The following is a 24,045-nucleotide window of genomic DNA, read 5'->3' as shown; positions in this document are numbered from 1 at the left end:
CCATAATAGTGTCAGGCCTTAGGGCCTCCCCTTCAGCTGGATTCCACTTTGGGCCTGTTACTGGACCTTCTTTTCCTCAGGCTCCTCACCATTTCCATCCCTGCAGTTCTTTCAGACAGGAATAATTATGGGTCAGAGGTTTGACTGGGATGGCAACCCCATCACACACTTGATGTCCTGATTTTCTGCTGGAGGTGGACATTACAAGTTCACTCTCCCTATTGTAGGGCATTTAATCTAAGTTCCCTCCCTTTGAGTCCTGAGAGTCTCTCACCTCCCAGGTCTCTGGTACATTCTGGAAGGTACTCCTAACCTCTTACCTCCTAAGGTTGCCTGTTTCCATTCTTTTCGCTGGCCCTCAGGGTTTCAGTCTTTCCCCCCCACTCAATACCAGATCATGTTTTTTGTCTTCCACCCCCTATCCTGTCCCCTTTCTAGCCCATGTTCTTCCCTCATTCCCCCATTGTGATTGCTTTCTCCCTCCCAAGTGGGACTGAGGCATCCTTACTTGGGCCCTTCAGCTTGTTGACCTTTTTGAGTTCTGTGGACTGTATCTTGGGCATTCTGTTTTTTTTTTTTTTTGGCTAATATCTACTTATTTGTGAGTACATCTCATGTATATCCTTTTGAGTTCGAGTAACCTCCAGATTGATTTTCAGAGTGAGTGTACCAGTTTGCAATCCCACCAGCAATGGAGGAGTGTTCCTCTTTCTCCACATCCTTGCCAACATGTGTTTTGAGGTTTTGATCTTAGTCATTCTGATTGGCACAAGGTGGAATCTCAGAGTCATTTTGATTTGCATTTTCCTGATCACTAAGGACTTTGAACATTTCTTTAGGTGCTTCTCAGTTATTTGTGATTCCTCTGTTGTGACTTCTCTGTTTAGTTCTATACCTCATGTTGTTTGGTTTTTTCCCTCATTAGCTTCTTTAGTTCTTTATATATTTTAGATATTATTCATCTATCAGATGTGGGGTTAGTGAAAAAAATTTTCCCAATCTGTAATTTGCCGATTTGTCTGATTGAGTATGTCCTTTGCCTTATGGAAACTTTCCAGTTTCATGAGGTCACATTCATCAATTCTTGATCTTAGAGCATGAGCCACAGGAGTTCTGTTTAGGAAATTTCTCCCTGTGCCAATGAGTTCAAGGCTCTTTCCCACCTTCTAGATTGAGTGTATCTGGTTTTATGTTGAGGTCTTTGATCCACTTGGACTTGAGCTTTGTTCGAGGTGACAAATATGGGTCTATTTTCATTTTTCTACATACAGACAGCTAGTTAGACCAGCACCATTTATTGAAGATGCTTTCTTTTTTACATTGTATATTTTTGGCTTCTTTGTCAAAGATCAAGTATCCATAAGTGTGTGGGTTTATTTCTGGGTCTTCAGTTCTATACCATTGATCAATGTGCCTGTCTCTGTACCAATACCATGCAGTTTTTATTACTAATGCTCTGTAGTACAGCTTGAGGTTAGAGATGGTGATTCCCCCAGCCATTCTTTTATTGTTGAGAATTGTTTTTACTATTCTGGGTTTTTTCCTTTCCAGATGAATTTGAGAATTGCTCTTTGCATGTCTTTGAAGAATTGTATTGGGATTTTTGATGGGGATATAAATGAATCTGTAGATTGCCTTTGGTAGGATGGCCATTTTTACTATTTTAATTCTGACAATCCATGAGCATGGGAGATCTTTCCAGTTTTTGAGATCTTTGATTTTTTTTCTTGAGAGACTTGAAGTTACTGTCATACAGATCTTTCACTGGTTTGGTTAGAGTTACCCCAAGATATTTTATTTGTGGTTATTGTAAAGAGTATCATTTCCCTAATTTCTTTCTCAGACTGTTTATCATTTGTATAAAGGAAGGCTACTGATTATTTGAGTTAGTTTTATATCTGGCCACTTTGCTGATATTGTTTATCAGCTGGAGAATTTCTCTGGTAGAATTTTTGGGGTTGCTTATGTATAGTATCATACCATCTGCAAATAGTGATACCTTTCTTTTTTCTTTAACATTTGTTTCCCCTTGATATCTTTTTGTTGTCTTACTGTTCTAGCTAGCACTTCGAGTACTGTATTGAATAGATACTTGGAGAGTGGGTATCCTTGTCTTGTCCTGGATTTCAGTGGGATTGCTTCAAGTATATCTCCATTTAATTTGATACTGGTTTGCAGTAAATTGCTTTTATTATGTTTACGTATTGGCTCTGAATTCCTCTCTCCAATACTTTTAACATGAAGAGGTGTTGCATTTTGTCAAATGCTTTTTCTGCATCCAATGAGATGATCATGTGATTTTTTTTCTTTGAGTTTGTTTATATAGTGAATTACGTTAATGGATTTTTATATATTGAACCAACCTTGCATCTCTGGGATGAAGCCTACATGACCGTGGTGAATGATAGTTTTGATATGTTCTTGGATTTGGTTTGTGAGAATTTTATTGAGTATTTTTACATCAGTATTCTTAAGCAAGATTGCTCTAACTTTCTCTTTTGGTTGGATCTTTGTGTGGTTTAGGTATCAGAGTAATTGTGGCTTCATAGAGTGAATTAGGTAGTGTTTCTTCTATTTCTGTTTTATGGAACATTTTGAGGAATATTGATATTAGGTCTTTGAAGGTCTGGTAGAATTCTGCCCTAAATATGTCTGGCCCTGGACTTTTTTTGGTTGGGAGATTTTTTAATGACTTCTATTTCCTTATGGGATATGGCCTGTTTAGATAGTTTACCTGTTCTTGATTTAACTTTGGTATGTGGTATCTGTCTAGAAATCCATCCATGTCATCTAGATTTTCCAGTTTTTTTTTTAGTATAGGCTTTTGTGGTAGGATCTGATTATTTTTTGAATTTCTTCAGTTTTTGTTGTTATGTGTCTCTTTTCATTTCTGATTTTGTTAATTTGGATACTGTCTTTGTGCCTATCTATCTTTTTGATTCTCTTAAAGAACCAGCTTTTGGTTTTGTTGATTCTTCATATAGTTCTCTTTGTTTCTGTTTGGTTGATTTTGGCCCTGAGTTTGATTATTTGCTGCTGCTAGCCTTCTTGGGTATGTTTGCTTTTGTTGTTGTTGTTCTAGAGCGCTCAGGTGTGCTGTTAAATTGCTAGTGGGGTGTTGATGTCTTTCACTATTATGGTCTGGGGTTCAATATGTGTTTTGAGCTTTAGTAAAGTTTTTTTTTTTTTTTTTTTTTTTTAGTGTGGATACTCTTGCATTTGCGGCATAGATGTTTAGAATTGATACTTTTTCTTGATTTTTCTCTTTGGTGCATGTGAAGTGTCCTTCCTCATCACGCTTGATAACTTGTGGTTGAAAGTCTATTTTATTTTATTGGATATTAGTATGGCAACTCTAGCTTGTTTCATGGGACCTTTTGCTTAGAAGACCTTTTTTTTTTTTTATCCTTTTATTCTGACATAGTGTCTATCTTTTGTTATTGAGGTGTGTTTCTCATATGCAGCAAAATGCTGGATCTTGTTTGCTTATTTAGTCTGTTAGCTTATGTCTCTTTATAGATGAATTGAGTCCATTAATATTGAGAGATATTAAAGACAGATGACTGTTGGTTTCTAATATGTTTGTTTCTGTAGGTGGTCTTATGTGTTTGTGGGTCTCTCCTTTTGGCTTTGTTGTGAGAGGATTAATATCTTGTGTTTTATTTGGGGTAGGTACCTTCCTTGTGTTGGAGTTTTTATTCTAGAATCCTCTGTAGGGATAGATTGGTAGATAAATACTGAGTTTGGTTTTGTCCTGGAATATTTTGATTTGACCTCTGACCAGGCTCTTCTGGATTTTAGTGTCTGTGTTGAGAAGTCTGGTGTAGTTCTGAGAGGCCTACCTTTGTATGTTACTTGGCCCTTTTCCCTTGAAGCTTTTAATATTCTTTCTTTGTTCTCTGTGTTTAGTGTTTTGATTATTATGTGCTGAGAGGATTTTCTTTTCTGGTCCTATTCATTTGGTATTCTATAGGCTCTTGTACCTTTTTGGCCATCTCTTTCTTTTGGTTAGGGAAATTTTCTTTTATGATCTTGTTGAAGACATTTTCAGGTTCTTTGAGCTAGAATCTTTGTTCTCCTCTATTCCAATTATTCTTAGATTTGGTGTTTTCATTGTATCCTGAATTTCCTGGATGCTTTGGGTTAGGAGTTTTTTACATTTTGAATTTTCTTTGACAGTTGTGTTAATCTCTTCTACAATATGTTCTACACCTGAGATTCTCTCTTCTACCTCTTATATTCTGTTAGAGACACTTACATCTGTAATTCCTGACCTCTTTGCTAGGTTTTCCATTTCCAGGTTTGCCTCTATTTATGTTTTCTTTGTTGTTTCTACTTCCACTTTTAGGTTTTGGACTGTTTTATTCAATTCCTTCATCTATTGAAAATTTTTAAGAAAATTCATATCCTGGATTCAGTATTTGAAAGATAAAATCACTGATTACATTATCAATGTAATGTGATACAAAGAAGAACAAGTAGAAAATATCTTCAAGTGTCCACTGAGAAAATATCTAATATTTTCATTTGTAATATACAATAATTTAATGAAAATATGAAAAATTAATATATGAATATAATACAAAATTCCAAAGGTCAAAGGAACATATGAATGAAGAAAAATATCTTTTATTTGCCTTTTGCTTTTTTTCTGTCTAGTTTCCCTTACCCAGAGCATCACTACTCTTATATTTCTGGAGATTCTCTGAACATGTACAATGATGTATATATATGTAAATATCATTAAATTGTACTTCTATTTTAAATTTATTTGTATAAAATTTTGTATATGCATTAGAATGCCTAAGAAAAGAAAGATCAAATATTTCTATAGTTTTTAAAAGTAGGAAACTGATGACAAGGATACATATAATTTAAAGATAAATGTGTATAGTAACTTAAATGTGGGAGTAGAAATGTTCCTATTAATAGCCATGCATAAAATGTTAGTAATCAAGATGAGAACTCAAGCCTAAAAATGTATAATCAATAATTTAAAAAGTCTTAGGAGATAAAATGAAAATATGGTTTGGATTATGATGCTATTCTCTTGCATTTCCTTTTAGGGATGAACTGGAATCAGTAAGACAAGAGTTCATACAGCGAGGAGATGACATTAAATGTAAATTGGACAAGAGTGAAGAAAATGTATGTATATTTCACAAAGGATTAGATTCAAAAATTTAAATTATAAAAGCATTACAGACAATAAAGTAACATGTATGATTGTATAAATAACTAGTGATCTAGGTACTAAGCCATTAACATTTCAAATATGGGTTAAAAGAGGATAGAGAGACGATGACTTAGCCATTAAAAGCACTTGCTGCTCTTGTCAAGAACCCCCCTGAGAAGTTCAGTTCTCAGTACCCACATGATTTATAACTATCTGAAACTCTAGTTCTGTAAGATACAGTATTATCTTCTGGATTCTGAAGACACTGAAACATGTGGTACATAGACATAAAAACAAAACACTTAAAATCCTTAAATGATAGGGGCTAAGTTGGGTTGTTTTGCTTATGATATATATATATATATATGGAATATTCATAATTCTAAATATATTTGAAAGATGTTCTTTTAAGTTTTTTCTATTATTTTATGTGTACAGGTTTTCTGCCTGAGTGAATGTTTGTGCACCTTGTGCATGCTTGGTTCCCATGGAGACCAGAGATCCCTGGAACTAAAGTTATAGATGGTTTTGAGATACCAGTAGGTGCTGGGAAATGAGCACAGATTCTCTGGAAGAGCAGTTAGGACTTAGCTACTAAGCCATATTTCTAGCCTCAGATGTTCAGTATTTGATTTTTACTTCATTTCTAGGCTAAATTAAAGGTTCATGCTGTGTAGTAAAAATATTTTTAAAACTCCAGTGTGGGGTTTCTTCCCACCTTCGACTATTTATGTTTCCAGATGGAAGACACACATAACTTTATATTTTAAAATATGCCTTAGGCAGCACAATAACTGGGCAACTGCCTGCCTATCCTCCATGCTGTTAGAATCCACTTCCCTACGATAACTCCGTGTCACTATTTACTAATTTCTGTGTTCCATATTGACTGCTCTTAACTCCAATGACCAGCTCATATGGCCATGTTTTTTATGGCTCAGCTATCCCACTGTGGCCCTCCCTTCTGCATGTTATTTCTCTTCCATGGTGGCTCCTTTCTCCTCTTTCTCTCCTCCTCCTCCACCTGGTCTTAAACCCAGGAAAACCTAAACCCCACCTATTTATCTTCTCTCCAGCTATTGGCTGCTGGCATCTATTTATCAATCAAAAATTAACTGGGTTTGAGTCCCTCAGTGTCTTATGTGAGGACTGCCTTGTGTTTGGGGCAGTTTTGGAAGACCCAGATTAGCATTAGAATACAAGCAGCATTAGGCCAACCTACTACAATGCTGTGATAATATTTAATATATTAAAAATGAATTTTGTGCCTTGAATATGGATTCAGTAAGTTGAGATAAAATATAACAAAACTATGAGAATATAAAGTGTGTCACATGATTATACAGTGTAGTGTCTTATTGCTCAAAACTTGCTAAGTTTGGGTATACTTTTCAGAAGAAGGAACATCAACTGACTGAAGGTAACAGAAATTAGTAGAAGGTAGAATTTAACATGTAGACGAATATTCCAAATTTTAAAAAGCCATAAATTATTTGAGAAATCACTGAAAGTATGAAAACCTATGAAGATTTAAACAATTAAAATTTTTTATGACTGGAATTTTGATGGGGATTGTGTTGAATCTACAGATTGCTTTTGGTAGGATGGCCATTTTTACTATGTTAATCTTACCAACCCATGAGCATGGAAGATCTATTTATTATCTGAAGTCTCCCTTAATTTCTTTCTTAAGAGACTTGAAGTTCTTTTCATTTTTTATTATCTTTAATCTTTTTTTGCAGTCCAGTCATTATCCCCCTCCCATTCTGCCCTCTGACAGTTACTCAACCCATTCCTCCTCCCCCAACTCCAAGAGACTGTCCCCCGACACCCCTTACACCCCACTCCCTGGGGCCTCAAGTCTCTCAAGGGTTAGGTGGGTCTTCCCTTCATTGAGGCCAGACCAGGCAGTCGTCTGCTGTATATATGTCAGGACCTCGGACTAGCTAATGTAGACTGTCTACATGTGTCTCCATTTTTGAGAGATCTCAGGGTTCCAGTTTGTTGAGACTGCTGTTTTTCCTATGGGGTCACCCTCCTCCTCAACTTCTTCCAGTCTTTCCCTAATTCAACCACAGGGGCCCCTGACTTCAGACTATTAGTTGGGTGCAAGTATCTGCTTCTGTCTTAGTCAGCTGCTTGTTGGGCCTCTCAGAGGGCAGCCATGCTAGGCTCCTGTCTGTAAGTACATCATAGCATCAGTAATAGTGTCAGGTCTGGGAGCCTCCCCTTGAGATGGGTCCCAATTTGGGCCAATCGCTGGACCTCCTTTCAGATTCCTAGCACCCACATAAAAGGTGAGCACAAGGGCACAAAGTCTTAAATCCTAGCTCTGGGAAGGTAGAGACAGGTTCATCTCTGGAGTTCATTTGTTAGCCAGCTTAAACAAATTGATAAGCCTCAAGCTCAGTGAGAGATCATATCTCACATGTATAGCATACAAGTATGTATAACACATATACATGAGAGTGGGGGCTGGGGAGGGGAACATGAAGAATTTAAAGTATAATTTGTAATAATTCTTTTATTAGTATAGAAAATATTAGTGATAAGGGGACTGGAGAGATGGCTCAAGCATTTAAGAGCAAGAAATGCTCTTTACGAAATACCTTTGTTCTACAGCACCCATACTGTTTGGAAACTCACAGCTGCCTATATATGTACTCTAGCTGCAGGGACCTGACACCTTCCTCTGAACTCCATGGGTATTTGCATTTATGTGCACAGCGCCCCATCCCTTTGCGCGCGCGCACATACACACACACACACACACACAATTCAAAGTAATAAGAAAAATCTTTTTAAAAAGAAAATACTGGTAGTTAGGCATGAGGTTAAATATGTGATGTATATTAGCTTATTTCTGTTTTCTGCAGTTGAATTTCACTTTACTAATTAAAGCAGTTTTCAGATGAAATTATAAATATTTTTAGATAGTTTCCTTAGCAATTAGTTGAATTACACTCCCTTAGTTTAGATGGTTGTTTTGCACATACTTTACCTATCTGAACTCTACTTTCTTCGTGTCTTCAAATAGAAGTAATAATACTTATCCTTTATATTTTACTGAGTTTTATATGATTTATGTACAATATAATTTATGCTGGGTGGCATAAGCTTTTAATCCCAGCACGCAGGAGGCATAAGCAGGCATATATCTCCATGCGTTTGAGGCCAGCCTGGTCTATGGAATATGTTCCAGGACAGCCAGAGATACACAGAGAAACCCTGTCTCAAACAAAGCAAAACAAAACTATATATAGTTTAAAGCATATATGTTGCAAAATATTATGGTAGTTAACACATTACAGAAAAGTATATTCTTTTTTAAAAGGACAATGAAACAAACTGGATGAGCAGATAAATGTTTTTGTAAATACGTAAAACTATATAATTTCATTCTAAAATACATTAAGAAAATGTAATTCTAATTAGTATTTTAAATATGATTTCAAATAACTTTTTTAGGCTCGAATCATTGAATGTGAAGTTTTAAAGAAAGAAAAACAGATGAAGATATTAGAAAATAAGGTATTATCAAATTACTTAAATTTTTTGGGAATAAGAATTTTGTGAAAATATATGACAGGATTTTGAAGGACCAGCCTTTCTATTATTCTCCTTTAGAAGACTTTGAGGAATAATAAAGTGCTTTGTTTTTTAAAAATATTTTTTATTATTTATTTTTATTTTATGTGCATTGTTGTTTTGTTTGTATAAGGGTGTCAGATCCTCAGGAACTGGAGTTTGAGAGAGTTGTGAGTTGTTATGTGGGTGCTGGAAATTGAACCCAAATCCTCTGAAAGAGCAGCCAGTACTCTCAACTGCCAAGCCATCTCTCTAGACCCAATACAGTTCTTTTATTGATATTTCTTTGAAGAGACTCTAGACTCACCAATTTTGATTAGGTCTTTAACGAGAAAAATTTATTCAACCCTATTTTAGCTTTTTTTCCCTAAAATTGTACACTCATAAGTAGCTACATTCATTGTGAATAGTCTTAAAATAACAAGATACTTCTAGAAATCATTCAGCTATTTTGCTCATTTCCATAATTGAGCTGCAGAAAAATTTCTACCCTCGTTATTTAAAATGGTTTTTATTTATCTGGGTTTTTCTTTTTCTAATTTCACTATATAACTTGTTCTATACTTAATTTTCCATACAATGAATAATTCTCTAGAAAATATAATTCACTGAAGTCTTTACCTCTAATGAATAATACCCATCATTCTGTTTTACAACTGAAGGAAAAAAATTAATTCGGCTTGTAAATAAAATAGTTGTAGATTTATTAGGAAGCTCATCATGAGGATATAAGTAGCCTTTCTGCCAAAATAAAAATGCTTAATCTTTTTAATAAAAATTTCATGGAAAGTTTTACCTATTGCAATGGTTTTTATTTATTTTCATTTATTTATTGAGACAGAGTCTTAACATTGTAACCTTGACTGTCCTGGAATAGTGAACCACACTGGCCTTGAACTTATAGAGATGGGTTTGTGCTAGTATTAAAGATATATGTTACCAAGCCTGGTACCAATGTGTCAAATCAGTGTGAAAAATCAGAGAAATGCTTTCCATTTTTTATGAAGCTTTTTTTTTCTTAATTTTCTTTCAAAATTATTCTCAATCTTCAGCTTTGGACAGGCAAAGTTTTAGATAAACTACTTGAAGCCAGAAACAGTGGTACATCCCTGTAATACCAGTTTACAGGAGGCTAGGATAGGAAGACCATGGTTTGGAGTAAATTTGGGCACATAGTGAGACACTAATTTAAAGAGTAATCTCTTGTAAGCATAAAGAGCAATGCCATATAAGATTCACGTATATTCAGAATATTAGCTAACTGTGGCCATGTGTATTACAAGAAAAATATTTAACAATATTTGGCTCTAATGAAGGAGACTAAATTTTTTTTGTGTGTCTGAGAGTTCTTTGACTCTAATGGATATTAAAACAATTTGTATATATGATATTTTAGGGCCTTTTAGAAATCTGTGCTGCTTTTTTGGTCCTTAAATGTTTCATGGATATATATATATATATATATATATATATATATATATATATTAAAGTATGGAATAGAGTTTATTTAGGGCATGGGGGAGTTGAAGTGAATAGAGACAGAGAAAGGCGGGAGGGGTGGGAGGACCTGGAGAGACAGTGGAGAGGAGAATGGAGAAAGAAGGGATAGAGAGGGAAGAGAATAAGAGTGTAAGAGAATAGGAGAGTAAGAGAGCTGGACTAACACAGTTTAATTCAGTTTTGCATGTACTCAAATGAAATGACTCCACCAAGTAACATAGTAAGAAATGGCTAGTTAGTATGTCAGGAAGAGGAATTGGAATTCTGCGGAGGTAGGATATCATATTATACTTCTCTTCCAACTTTAATAACATTAGAATCTCAAAAATGAGAGTAGAAATAATGAGTAATGAAGAAGACAGTATTTTTATTCTTACCATTACTGATGCTTTTCCCAGTCCTTCTAGTAATATGATCCAGTCTTCTATATAAGCTTGACCAAGAGGCATATTTTACTTAAAATTGTTTAATTTATATTTATTAAATAGATTAAGAAATGTTATATTTATATACTCATGTTTATTAAAATCTATATTTTTATATCGACAGAATGATTTGAAATCACAAATGATGTTACTTCATACAATATATTAGTTTCAAATTGTTTGTTTTGATTAGAATATTGAGTAAAATTGTATCATTTAAAAAATAATTTTACAGTGTAATAACTTAAAGAAACAAGTTGAAAATAAAAGCAAGAATATTGAAGAGCTTCACCAGGAGGTAAGTTTTCTAATGTTCTTAAAATCATCCCAATATTTTCACTATCGTTTTAGAGAGCAATGCATTCATTTGTAGTGATTTAAGTGTAAGTCATTGGTACTGTAAGTCTTAATCAACTTTGTAATTATTAACTATAATTAACTTTCCATAGAATAAAACCTTGAAAAAAAAGAGTTCAGCAGAAAACAAACAACTGAATGCTTATGAGATAAAGGTATTTGACATTTTTATTTTTGTTTTCTTAAATGCTGGTTAGATACATGAGACTTTAGAAATACTATACTACTTATTTATAACTTAATGTTTACCCTTCAATACTATTGTATTTTTGTAATGGAGAAATTAAGTTTTATAGATATGACAGAATTTTTATTCTGATTTAGCTGAGTCAGAACCATGTGACCAATTTAAAAATACATGTTTGCATGTTCTAGGTATATTATATATGTTTTAATTTTTTAACACATATATTCTAAAACAGTTAAGCATGGAATCTGTATATTTTTTATTTAAAAAATTTTTTCATATATTTTTGATCATGTTTATCTCCTCCCCCAATTTCATCTAGCTCATACCCACTTCCCTACTCACTAAAATTTGTTCTTTTTTCTCTCTTTATAAAAACAGAAAAAGAAGTACACACAAACCCTACAAAAACTGAAATCAAAATAAATAAACAAAAGACAAGATGCAAAATCCCCAAAGCAAAATGTGATAAAAGGCTTATTAAAATATTATTGAGTTTGTTTTGTATTGGCCAGCTACTCATTGGTATGGGGCTTGCCTTGGAGTATGTTAATATGCCTAGTGAGACTCCATTGGGGAAAGTTTTGATTTTTTCTTTGTCAGAGCATATCAATTGCAAATAACTTATTGGTTGAGGATGGAAACCTATGGTTTTTTGTTTTTTTTTTTTAAAGAGAACAGTACCTCATAGGACTATAGAATAGCATCAAGTGTTTTAAAATATGTAAATAGAATCTCTGAGGAATAGAGAAGAAAAGGACAAAAGGAAATTATTTGTGGGGAACTTACTAGAGTTTTATTGTTTTATTTTAAAATAAATTTATACTCTGACAATTTTGTACATGTTTATAATACATTCTGATTACATTCATTCCTCACTTCTTGTCCTATGCCCCTCCCATTCTACCAATTAGCCCTGCCTCTACCTAGAACCCGTTTCCTTTCATTTTTGTTTAGTTTTTGCTTTGTGACACAATGGATTTAACCAGGGTGTATGTGTATGAGTAGGAAGATGTCCACTGGGGCGTGAGTAACTTACCTGTGGCTACATTACAAAGTTTTGGATTTTGATTAAACAAAAAAACTTGAAAAACATAAATTTGGGTATCAGCAATCTCCAAACAAGGTAAATAGAATGAAAAATATATCAAGTTTTAATAGTCAAAGTGCTAAACCAAAGATAAACAGGAATTAAAATCACACTGAAAAATGTCAGACTGTAGAACTGTGATACAAATAATAATGGATCTTATGTAAGACCCATCGACACAACACAAACAAAGGAATGACATATATAAAATGCTGAAGGAAATAAGCTGTCACGATAGGCCTTTGTATACAGGAAAATTAATATTAAAATCTATGCTCAAGAAGTGTTGAAGGAACTCTTGAGGCTGAAAAAAATAACATTAAACTGAAATCTAGATTACTGAAAAGAATGAAAAGCACCAGAAATGGAAAATATTAAATATTATTAAATATTAAATATTATTTCTAATTCTCTGGCCTCCATAAATGCATATATTCATGCATATGCACAACCATTCACACAGAAATTCTTTACTACTTCATATAACATGAAGCAAAATATATAAGCATATATAAGCAAAATATATTTTAAGTACATACATATATATGTGTGTGTGTGTATATATATATATATATATATGTATGTATGTATGTTGAGGACCACTCTGCCCCACGCTTGGGGACCAAAAATGTTGAGGCCCGAGCTGCCCCACGTTTGGGGTCCAGAAATGTTGTGGACCGCTCTATCAGTGTTGGAACCCGCACTGCCAAGAGCCTTGGGGGCTAAATTGTTAGAGCCCGCACTGCCCCAAGCTGCTCTGGTCTGCGGGTTGGGGTTCAGCAAGAGAGAGAGTGAGGACAGACTCGAGGAATAGAGACTAGACAGAGTGTGATTCAATCCTGTTTATTCTTCAGTCTCTCTTCTTCTTTCCAAGTCCCAAGTCTTGAGTTCCTAGTCCCTAGTGCCTCCAAGTTCCAAGTTACTTCTTCCAAGTGTTAAGTACCTAATGTCTCATTCCAAGTTCTTCCTCCAAGTGCCAAGTGCCTAATACCTAATAATAATTTTTCTGAGTTCTCTAGTCCAAGTGTCTTCTTCCTCAATGCCTAATTCCTACTCCAAGTTGTACTCTAAGTTGTACTCTCTAACCTAGTTCCTAGTTCCAAGTTGTACTGTGTACTGTCTAACCTAATTCTGAGTTCCAAGTTGTACTTCCAAGTGCCTAATAATCTGTTGCTTTCTTCTGTCTGCCTCTCGACTTTTGTAAGTCTCACTTCTAAGCCACACTTCTAAGTCATGCCTTTAAGTCATGCCCTTAGGGCTTGTCTCTAAATCTGATCTCTAAGTCACCCCCTTAAGCCTAAATCACACCCTTAAGTCTCTAAATCACACCCTTAAGTCTCACACACCCAAGATAAGATCCTGGGTATCTAAAGCAAGATGTTATCATAGTGTGCTCAGCTGTTGTAGGCTGATTTAATCAAGTCTCTTGTCAGGGTATATGGCTCAAGATGGCTGCAAGGATGATAGCCGCCTTCTGTCGGCTACACATACACACACACACACACACACACACACATATGGAAATAGTTATATTTTCATCCCTATCCTTTGTACTAGATAGGCATTATAAACTTATAAACTCTACAATGCCCAATTCTTTAAATGCTTTGAGATTATAATTACAATATTCTTCCCTTTCCTTTCCTCCTTCCAAACCCTCTCATACACCTCTCCCTGCTCTCCTCAAATTCACGGTCTGTTTTTCCATTGTATCCATACAATGTTTTGTAAACATGGCTTATGTACCTTCAGATAAGGTACATTCTACATTTGTTATGTGAAATAGCTAATTAACAAGATTGTGAACCATGTCATTAGATTTATATATCCTTTTGATTGTGTATGTTTAAAATATTTCACATGATTATGAATTTCTCTTTTTGGTAATTCAACTTTATTGTAAGGCCACATTATTGTGTAGTTATTATGTTTTTATTTTTTGTAATTTTGTAGTTATTAACAATTAAAGCTTTTTATTATATAAGATGGAACTTGTTATGAATATTTGGTATATATCTTATATATGATATAAATTTATTTAAGGTTATTTTCTTTATCTCTAATAACATATTTGCTTTAGAACACAATTTTTTTCTGGTGCTAAAATTTTTATTTATTTTTGTTTGTATTTTAATTCTATTTTATTATATATTTTTTATTTACATTTCAAATGTTATTCCCTTTCCCGGTACCCCCCCCCCCAAGCCCCTATCTTATCCCCACTCCCCTGCTTCTATGAGGGAGAACACAATTTTCTAGTGACCCTTTTCATACATTTGTTTGATACTATGAACTCTTGATAAGTATGTGAAACAGGCAGAAGTCATAGTCTGCAGTTAGGGATTCATTTATTTTTAAAGTTTTCAAATCTCTCTCTCTCTCTCTCTCTCTCTCTCTCTCTCTCTTTCTCTCTGTGTGTGTGTGTGTGTGTGTGTGTGTGTGTATGACAGAAAGAGCGAGCTTGGGGTGGGGTAGTGTGCATCCATGTGTGGCATAGCACACATGTCAAGGGCAGAGAAAATTTTTGTGGAGTAGTTTTTCTCCTTTCACCTTTATATGGGTTCTGGGGATTAAACTCAAGTTGCTATGCTTGTACAATAAGTGCTTTTACCTACCTAGCTATTTCTCTGGCCTTGCTGTTGGTAATTTAAATTGTTAAATACTAGGAAGATAATGAGAATATCTTATAGTAAAGTTTAAACATGCCCATGATTCAGACATTTCAATTTTAGGTACTTATCATAGAAAAATACTATACATTTGTACCACAGATGTTATTAAGAACATAGCATTAATTAAGGATATAAGAATAATTGAATACATAAACAATCTGTGATATATTCATGTAATTGAATACTAATCAGAGAAAATGAACAAACTGTAATATATATATATGTATATATATATACATATATATATACATATATATATATATATATATATATATATATATATATATAAAACTATTTGGTACAAGCTTTGCATCAAAAAAAGTAAAAGAAAGAATATATATACCATGAAAGTATTGGATAAATTTCAAGAACAAATAGTTATTTGAGGAAATATATAAAACAGATCAAATAGTATTTGAGGAAACATATAAAACAGAAAAAGTATTAAATAATATTTACTGTGTTAACAGATGGTTCAGTAGCTAAAGGCAACTGCCACTAAACCTGAGAACCAGAGTCAGATTCCTGGGTCCACATGGTACAAAGAGAAAACTGACTCCTGCAAGTTGTTCTCTGACCTCCACATGCATGTGATGTCACTCTTCTGACTCTATAAGTAGATTAATATAATAAAAAGTTTTAAAATACTAAAACAGTCTTTATAGATATTAAGAATACTAGTAGCCATTTTGAGGAAACTATAGGGGAAACCAAAGAAGATATTGGTAATATTTGTACCTTAGAGTTAATAGTTGATTTATGAATACTGAATACTTTCCGGTTGACTGTTAACACTATGTCTTCTTGATGGTATTCTTGTCACCTGCTGTGACACATTAGTTATAATTTATTTCTCAGGTAAAGTGAATCTTGGCAGTAGGTGCTGGTTCAGGGTTCTTTGTATCTCTTGATAATTACTATATTTGAGGCATTTTATATAATATATAAAATATGAGAAGGCAAAAAAATTAAAAGCATTCTTTACAGAAAACATACAATATATATTTATTTTAATGCACGGGGTTTCAGTTGGAAGAGTTGATTAAAAATAAATTAAAACATACCAACATAAATATTATTAAGAAATTTATTAAGGGCTAGGCATGGTGGTACATACCTTTATTTCCAACACTCAGGAGGCAGAGTCAGAGACAGGCATAGTTCTGTGAATTCAAGGCCAGCCTGATGTGTATAGTTAGTTGCGAGAACAGCCAGAGCTACATAGAGAGACTTTGTCTAAAGAGGAAAAAAGAAGAAAAAAAGAAAATGAAAAAGAAATTAATTAAAAATAAATATGTGATAATAACCCAGAAACAAAGATAACAGGGCAAGAATCCACACCTGTGAGAAAGGCCCCTATCTTGGTTAGGGGAGATGTCCTGGGAGATGTACTTGTGAATGGGGGTAGGAAGTAGTCTTTGATTGGGCATAGAATCACAGTAGATGCCAAAGAGCTCTTAAGACACCTGAGTTTTGCCACTGGTGAAAGATCTGATTTTTCTAGGTAGTTTTAATTTCATGAAGAAGTGGTAACTTAGCTAATATTAACCAGATGGAATGTATTGACTTACATCCATGTGTAAGAAACCCGTATGCATGCCAGGTTTACTTTGCAAACTCCAAGACTCTTTCAAATAAATGCATTTTTTGTTATGAGCTCCTTTCTGGGTGGGTTAGCCACAGTGAATTTTCATCTACTAGCCTTGCCTCCTGCAGCTGCTGTTGCCACTATGTCCTTATCACCACAAGGGACATGGTGAACCATTTTATTTTCATGTGCCTTGCTATTTGTAAGTTCAAATATATAGTACGCTTACATGTTTCACTTTGAAGGAAAAGCTGAAAGCTACTCAGAATTAGATTTAAAGCTTAATTCAGTCTGACAGAATTTGCTATGGAATATTTGCTGTGGAATCTTGTACATATTTTTATGGAATATTACTTATAATTTTTAAGTAAAATGTTTTGAAATAAAAAATGGTTGTTTATATTGTATTGCTTGGCAAGATTAAATCCATATTTTAAGAATCAAGTTAGACTTTGAAAATTGAAACACATCTCTGTATATGAAAAAAAAAATGTAAGAAAATGATTCAATCATAATTTTCAAGAATCCTAGGATTTACAAAACTATAGGTGAATATGGACTATTTTCAAGTAGTCTATGGAATTTACTAAAATTAATGTTACTTTCTTTACTTATAGGTCAATAAGTTAGAGTTGGAATTAGAAAGTACCAAGCAAAAATTTGAAGAAATGACTAACAGCTACCAGAAAGAAATTGAGAACAAAAATATATCAGAAGGAAAGCTTTTGGGAGAGGTAGAAAAGGCTAAATATGTCAAAAACTTATTGTGCTAAAAATGTTTGTTGATTAGTTTTAAAAATTAGTACTTTGGCTGGGGCTGAGGGTGGTGGTGGTGGTGGTGGTGGTGGTGCATGCCTTTAACTCCAGCACTGAGGAGGCAGAGGCAAGTGGATCTCTGTGAGTTTGAGGCCAGCCTGGTCTACAGAGTGAGTTCCAGGACAGCCAGGGCTACACAGAAAAACCCTGTCTCCAAAAATAAGAAAAAGTACTGTTAACTTTTAAATTGTTATATAATAAGTTTTAATAGATTTATAAGGAAAATTATCAGATATGGAAAGTATTATTCTAAATATTTAAATACTGAGTAACATGTAATTTTAAAATTTTAAAATATTTATGAAAGTATTTATAATACATTTTACTTTTTGAAGCATTCTAAAATAAATCAAAACAAGTCCTTTTTTATTTGTTTCATTTCTAATTTTCTCCTGCTTTAGTTTTATATTTTATGTAAGTTCAATATATGATTATTAAATGGAAATGATAAATTTTTAAAATTTGGTGTAAGGTTCAGCACCAATAAATAAAAAGAAATATCTTTTTAAAAATTTGATAGGTTGAGAAAGCCAAAGCAACAGTTGATGAAGCGGTAAAGTTACAGAAAGAAATTGATTTACGATGCCAACATAAAATAGCTGAAATGGTAGCACTTATGGAAAAACATAAGGTAACAATATAATAAAATTAATACTTAGAGCATATTTCTATTAAAATGAACTTAAGGCAGTCATCTTATTAATCAAAGAAGTATTTTCTGTACAACAGTAACTAATTATCGTGTGAATATTATTTATCCCCTGTTTCTTTAAGTTCAGATCTTAACCATTCAAAGTTGAACTGAGGTGCTACATTCTCTAGTAAATATTTTGTTATCATTTATAGTAAAGAGAAGTAGTCATGTTTTCTGAATTTTTCTAGTAGTATCATAGCACTTACCATCTTTTATTAACTACATACCCAGGATATTTCTCAGTAATATTTCTATATGCTAAGTGTATCTAATGTTTACAAGCTGAACAAATCTTATCATGGGAAAAATTAAAGAAAAAACATATGGTTGTGAGCCTAGCCTTTAATGGCTGACCCATCTCTCCAACCTGGGGAAAGACTTAATATTTGTTGTGAGCACATTTTATTTTTGTATTGTTTGAGTCATTCTTCTTTTAAGAAAGATTTACTTTCCTTCAAATTTGGAAAGGAAGTAGGGTGCCCTCACATACTAATTTTTAAAAATTAGTACCAGAATCTAATGTTATTATGAGGTAATGTATTAATAGGAATTTGATTGCAGACTTTAAGTAATATTATAAGCTAATAGATTCAAATTTGGAATGTTTCAATCTAGTGAAGTTTATAGTCCATAATGAAAAGTTGTTTTGTCTTTGTCCAGGAAGAGCCTCTTCAAACTGTTAAGCAAGTCCTTTTGACCTGATTTAAATAGTCTTATCTTTTATTTATTTATTTATTTATTTTTGTCATGACAAAAATAAATTTAAGGCTTGTATTGTGTTTCTGGTCTTAGATTCTAAGACATTTTGGTGTTATATTCATATTGAACAAGACTGACTTTGTAGCCCAGATTGACATTAATTTGTGATAATCAAGTCCCAGCCTCCCAAGTGTAGGTTTATGGACATGGTGAATTTATCCACCTTAGCTGTACTTCTTAGTGAAATACAGTGTTTCCAATTAAAGTGACTATTTCTTGTTGTGTTAGACTGTATACTAAACTTATTTATGTTTCACTGTTTAGGTTGTTAGAATATATATGAAGATACATATTCACATAAATTTATAGTGATACTTTTCTTCTGTTGTAGCATACCAATCTTATAAAACATAATTTATTCCATTTTAATATGCTTGAAATGCCTTTTTTGTTTAATTCAGCACCAATATGATAAGATTGTTGAAGAAAGAGACTCAGAATTAGGACTTTATAAAAACAGAGAACAAGAACTCTCATCAGCAAAGGTTGCTTTGGTAAGATAACATAACAAATATTAATAAAGACAAATTTTTTTTGCTTTAAATGTTTTATTTTTATTTGCATTTCTTTTTTTTTCTTTTTTTTTTTCTGTTGGATGTTTTCTTTATTTACATTTCAAATGTTGTCTCCTTTCCTGGTCCCCACCCCCAAAACACCCTATCCCATCTCCCCTCTCTTGCTTCTATGAGGGTGTTTCCCCCTCCCCGACCACTCCTGCTTCCCTGCCCTCGAATTTCCCTATACTGGGGTATCAAGCCTTCACAGGACCAAGGGCCTCTCCTCCCACTGATGCCTGACAAGGCCATTCTTTGCTATATATGTGGCTGGAGCCATGAGTCCCTCCATGGGTACTCTTTGGTTGGTGGTTTAGTCCCTAGGAGCTCTGGGGGGGCGGGGTAGGTCTGGTTGGTTGATATTGTTGTTCTTCCAATGGGGTTACAAATCTCTTCAGCTCCTTTAGTGCTTTTGCTAATGCTCATGGATTGGCAGGATTAATATAGTAAAAATGGCCATCCAGAGACTGCCCTGCCTGGGGATATATCCCACATACAGTCACTAAACCCAGACACCATTGTAGATGCCAAGAAGTGAGTGCTGACAGGAGCTTGATATAGCTGTCTCCTGAAAGGCTCTGTCAGAGCCTGACAAATACAGAGGCGGATGCTTACAGCCATTGGACTGAGCATGGGGTCCCCAATGGAAGAATTAGAAAAAGGACTGGAGGGGCTAAAGTGTCTTTTCAACAGAGGTGTTAAAAAGTCAGTTAAACTGAATTTAAAGCCTTGATGTTTAGGAGAGGAGTGTGGGGTAGAATTAGAGAATGTGAGTATATGTTTCTTTATATGTATAGATATACCACTTTAGTCTTTAGAGAAAACTATGAAAAACTTGAAACTTATTATATTGAGTTAGGTTATGTTCTATTACCAATGTTCGTATTTTCTGAGTTAATTCTTTCTAGAGCTGAATTTATATGGAGCACTAGATTACAGTTTTATTGATTTGAGAAAATGTAGAAGCACTTATGCACTTCATCTTTATTTGTCTTTAGGAGACTGAACTATCTAATATCAAAAACGAACTTGTATCCCTTAAGAAGCAACTTGAAGTAGAAAAAGAAGAAAAAGTAAGTTTTGTGGCATTATGTAGAAGATAACTGTAGGATTTTGGTATGGTTCAACTTGATGTCTTACAAATGTTATATTATCAAACATTTTGATAAATTTTGGTAATTAATAGTAAGAAAATACAGCTTTTCTCTATCTTTCCCTATAAGTATTTTACATATTTCATGTAAATATATATAATATGTATATATACTTTATAAATACATACTTTCAAAAATAGAAATGCTTTTAGATATGCAGTATTGATTTGAGAATATCTCAAGGGTAGGAGAGATGATTCTCAAGAACATGTACTTGTTTACAGAGGATCCAAGTTCAGTTTCCAGCACCCACTCCATGCAGCTTACAGCTGCTTATAATTGCAACTCCAGGGGAAAATCAAATACCTCTAGCCTCTCGTGGGCACCTGCTCTTGAATACACACACCCAATTCAGATAGGCACACATAATTAAAAGTGTTAAAAATGGAAATACTGTCTCATAGTAAATGCTTATATATTTAATATGAGTTTTCAAAAACTATTCATAGTTAAAAAAATTTCTTACATCCTTCATGGTATTTTGTAGTTTTTGCAAGATGGTATGACTAATACTTAAAATACCAAATCTCCTGTAAAATTTTTTTGTATGGCATATATTCTGCTGAGTATTTATAACTAGTTAATAATTATTAAACAGCATATGTGTTATTTACTATCTTTTTTGTAATGATTAGGTTATATATTCAAGGTTACATAAGAAACTAGAATAGCTAGAATTAGTTTAATTTTGCATGATTTCAAAACCTGTTCTATTACCTATGCAACAATTGGGTAGTAAAGTATTGTTTCAGCTTGAAGCCTCAGTAACTTTGTTCTGTACTTAAGTCCTTTGTCTTTTTCATTATGGGAAAAAATCTTGCACAATTTAGGTGTTAAAATGTCAGTTTTTAAAGTGTTCTCATATATATACACACATATATATATATATATATATATATATATATATATATATATATATATATATATACACATATGTATCTAATTTTAGAACCAGTTATAGACTTGCCAGTCTATACTTACTGGTGTATTGAGCCCATTTACATTTAAAATAAATACTGAGGTTTTTATTTCCTTTTACTAATTTCAGTGATTGCTATTTTTCTGGTATTTGAATTTTAATTTCCTCTTTTTTCCTATTAGTATTAAAATTAGTATTAGTGCTTGCTGGTTTATTGTGATGGGCATAATGAATTCCTTCTTAGCTCTCCTTTTCTCATCTTTTCCTCACATGTAGTTTATTTTTCCTGTACTTTCTTGATTGAAGACAATTTTTCTTTTTTCCAATGTGTATAGTGTTTCTTTATCTAATATATAGGGTTGGCTTAGTATTCATAAATTGCTTTAGTTTGTGTTTGTCTTGCCATATGCTTTATATGTCACTTTTAAAATGTCAGTTTTGCTAGGTATAGTGATCTCGGTTAACACTATTGGTTCTTGAAACTTTTCAGGTTTCTTGGCTGTTAGGGTTGCTGAGAGGCAGACACTTGATGTTTTCTGATGTTTTCATCTTTGCATATAAGTTGCCATTTCCCCTTATAGCTTTTTAATATGTTTATTTCTTTCTGATTTTTGACATCTTGAATATAATGCCATGGAGAGGTTCTTGTTTGGTGTTGTTTATTTGGGGTTCTAAATGTCTCTTGTCTTTGAAGAATTTCTTATTTAGCCTTGAGATATTATAATTTCATTAGAGTTTGTTTCAGGTTCTACTACCCCATGAATTCCTAGGTTTTGTGCCTTGTTCATATCCTTAAGGTCTTAGACATTACATTGTCCTCATGCTTATTGTTTTCTTATTGATGTCTGAATGTATTTCATCAACCTTGTTCTATATCCCCAATATTCTTTCTTCTGCTTGACTCTTTCCATTGCATTTTAAAATATTATTCATTGAATTTTAAATTTCTAATACTTTTTATATGAATTCCTTGCTGATTTTTCTTTCATATTTCTAACTTTTCCATCCATATGGCTGGTTTCTTAGACATTTTTCTTTTTTATTGGATATTTTATTTATTTACAGTACAGATGTCATCCCCTTTCCCCATTTCCCCTCCCTAGAACCCCCATTCTATACCCCCTTCTTCTTTATGCTTTTATACCATTTTGATTACATGCATGTAATAAGGTCACTTCTAGGTTGAGGGTCTAGCAATACAATAGATGCAAATAGTCGAGGAACAAGCAATACAATAAACACAAATAGTCAAAGAAAAAGTAAGGCATTAAACCCAGTTCTGTGAATACTCCCAAGATCACTGTTTCTAAAGTCTTATCAGGATGACCAAAGTATCTGAGCCTACTTCCCTATCCTAGCCCAAGGTCATTTTCATGTCTGAAGCCTACTTCCTGGTTCTAGTCTAAAATGTAGAATCCTGTCTGAAATTACTTCTTTGTTCTAGTCTAATGTCAGATTCCTGCTTGAAGCCTACTTCCTTGTCCTTGGCCAATGTCATATTCCTGTCAAGGAACCCCTTTCCTTGTCCTTGGCCCATGTCAGCTCCTTGCCAAGCAGCCCCAAAGGCTCTCCACCTCTCCTCCTTTTTTATTTCATTAATAATACTGAGCCTGTCTTTGGTCATTCTGACAAGAATGCTTTCCTTACCCATCATAGAATATGGATTATCAAAGGCAGTGCACTTCTTCTGTCTTAGGTTGGTAAGGCTCTGTGCAGAATCTTACCTGTCCTTGGCTTGCCAGCCTGTTAATTTAATAACTTTGTCTGAGGGTCCATTTTCAGGTTTAAGCCATGTACTTTGGCTGCCAACATGTTGATGTTGTTAAAGATAAGCTTTAACACAATGGGCAGGAATAAAAGTATTCCCAGGACAAGAAGTTCTAGCCTGATCAAGTTATATATGCCATTCCTGAGGTTTGTCCAAAATGGAAATACTGAGCTCAGGCCATGGATAATTTTATTGGCATTATTTGCAGCATCAAAGCTCAACAGAGCAGCATTCTTTAAATTCATAATCTCATTATGCAAAGTTAACATACCCAGAGAGGTGTTAGGATTATGCCAAATAGTCTACAGGTGTCTTTAAACTTTTTCTAATTATAATGACAATTATTGTGAATTTCAAAAGTAACACTACTCCAATAATATTTGTCATGACATTTGAGATGGCCCCTAACTCTTGAACCCTGAACCTCCTTCAGATAATTTGAATGGGTTATAGAGCATCATTTGTTGTTCCAGATACCTATATAAATTCTTTTGTATACTCAATACATTACTAACATTTTTTGCTAGATGGTTAACAAAAATAGTTATCTTGACTCTGTGTGTCAATGCTATTGCAGAAGCAATGGTGCTAGCAATTAATTGTTATACCAGCAATAATTAAGCCTGCTACCCTCTTGCTTCTGCTTAAAGCCTAACTCACTCCTTCTAGCACTTTCAAGCTTTTTTCAGAGTATCAAGGTTTTCTAATACTCAGGGCATGAGACAAAAGCTGGTTGATAGATCCCAGTAACAGACATGCCAGGTTTCAACACACTAACATAATTGGAAATTATACAGT

At 33.7% G+C, this 24,045-nt stretch overlaps 1 protein-coding gene across 3 annotated transcripts in view; it reads left to right on the top strand.

The window, feature by feature from the left end:
- Positions 1-24,045, top strand: part of Sycp1 (synaptonemal complex protein 1) — a 119,684-nt gene that overhangs the window by 76,060 nt on the left and 19,579 nt on the right. For all 3 annotated transcript variants that reach the window (XM_076932103.1, XM_034500314.2, XM_076932104.1), the window contains 8 exons: positions 5,067-5,148; positions 8,645-8,707; positions 10,925-10,987; positions 11,139-11,201; positions 17,201-17,317; positions 17,920-18,030; positions 19,254-19,346; positions 20,405-20,479. In XM_076932103.1, coding sequence (XP_076788218.1) covers positions 5,067-5,148; positions 8,645-8,707; positions 10,925-10,987; positions 11,139-11,201; positions 17,201-17,317; positions 17,920-18,030; positions 19,254-19,346; positions 20,405-20,479 — 667 coding nt within the window. The remainder of the gene's footprint in view (positions 1-5,066; positions 5,149-8,644; positions 8,708-10,924; positions 10,988-11,138; positions 11,202-17,200; positions 17,318-17,919; positions 18,031-19,253; positions 19,347-20,404; positions 20,480-24,045) is intronic.

The sequence above is a fragment of the Arvicanthis niloticus genome, chromosome 4, assembly GCF_011762505.2.
Source record: "Arvicanthis niloticus isolate mArvNil1 chromosome 4, mArvNil1.pat.X, whole genome shotgun sequence".
Lineage (NCBI taxonomy): Eukaryota > Metazoa > Chordata > Mammalia > Rodentia > Muridae > Arvicanthis > Arvicanthis niloticus.
Note: the sequence above shows the minus strand (reverse complement) of the source record. Positions and strands in the feature narration are given on the sequence as shown.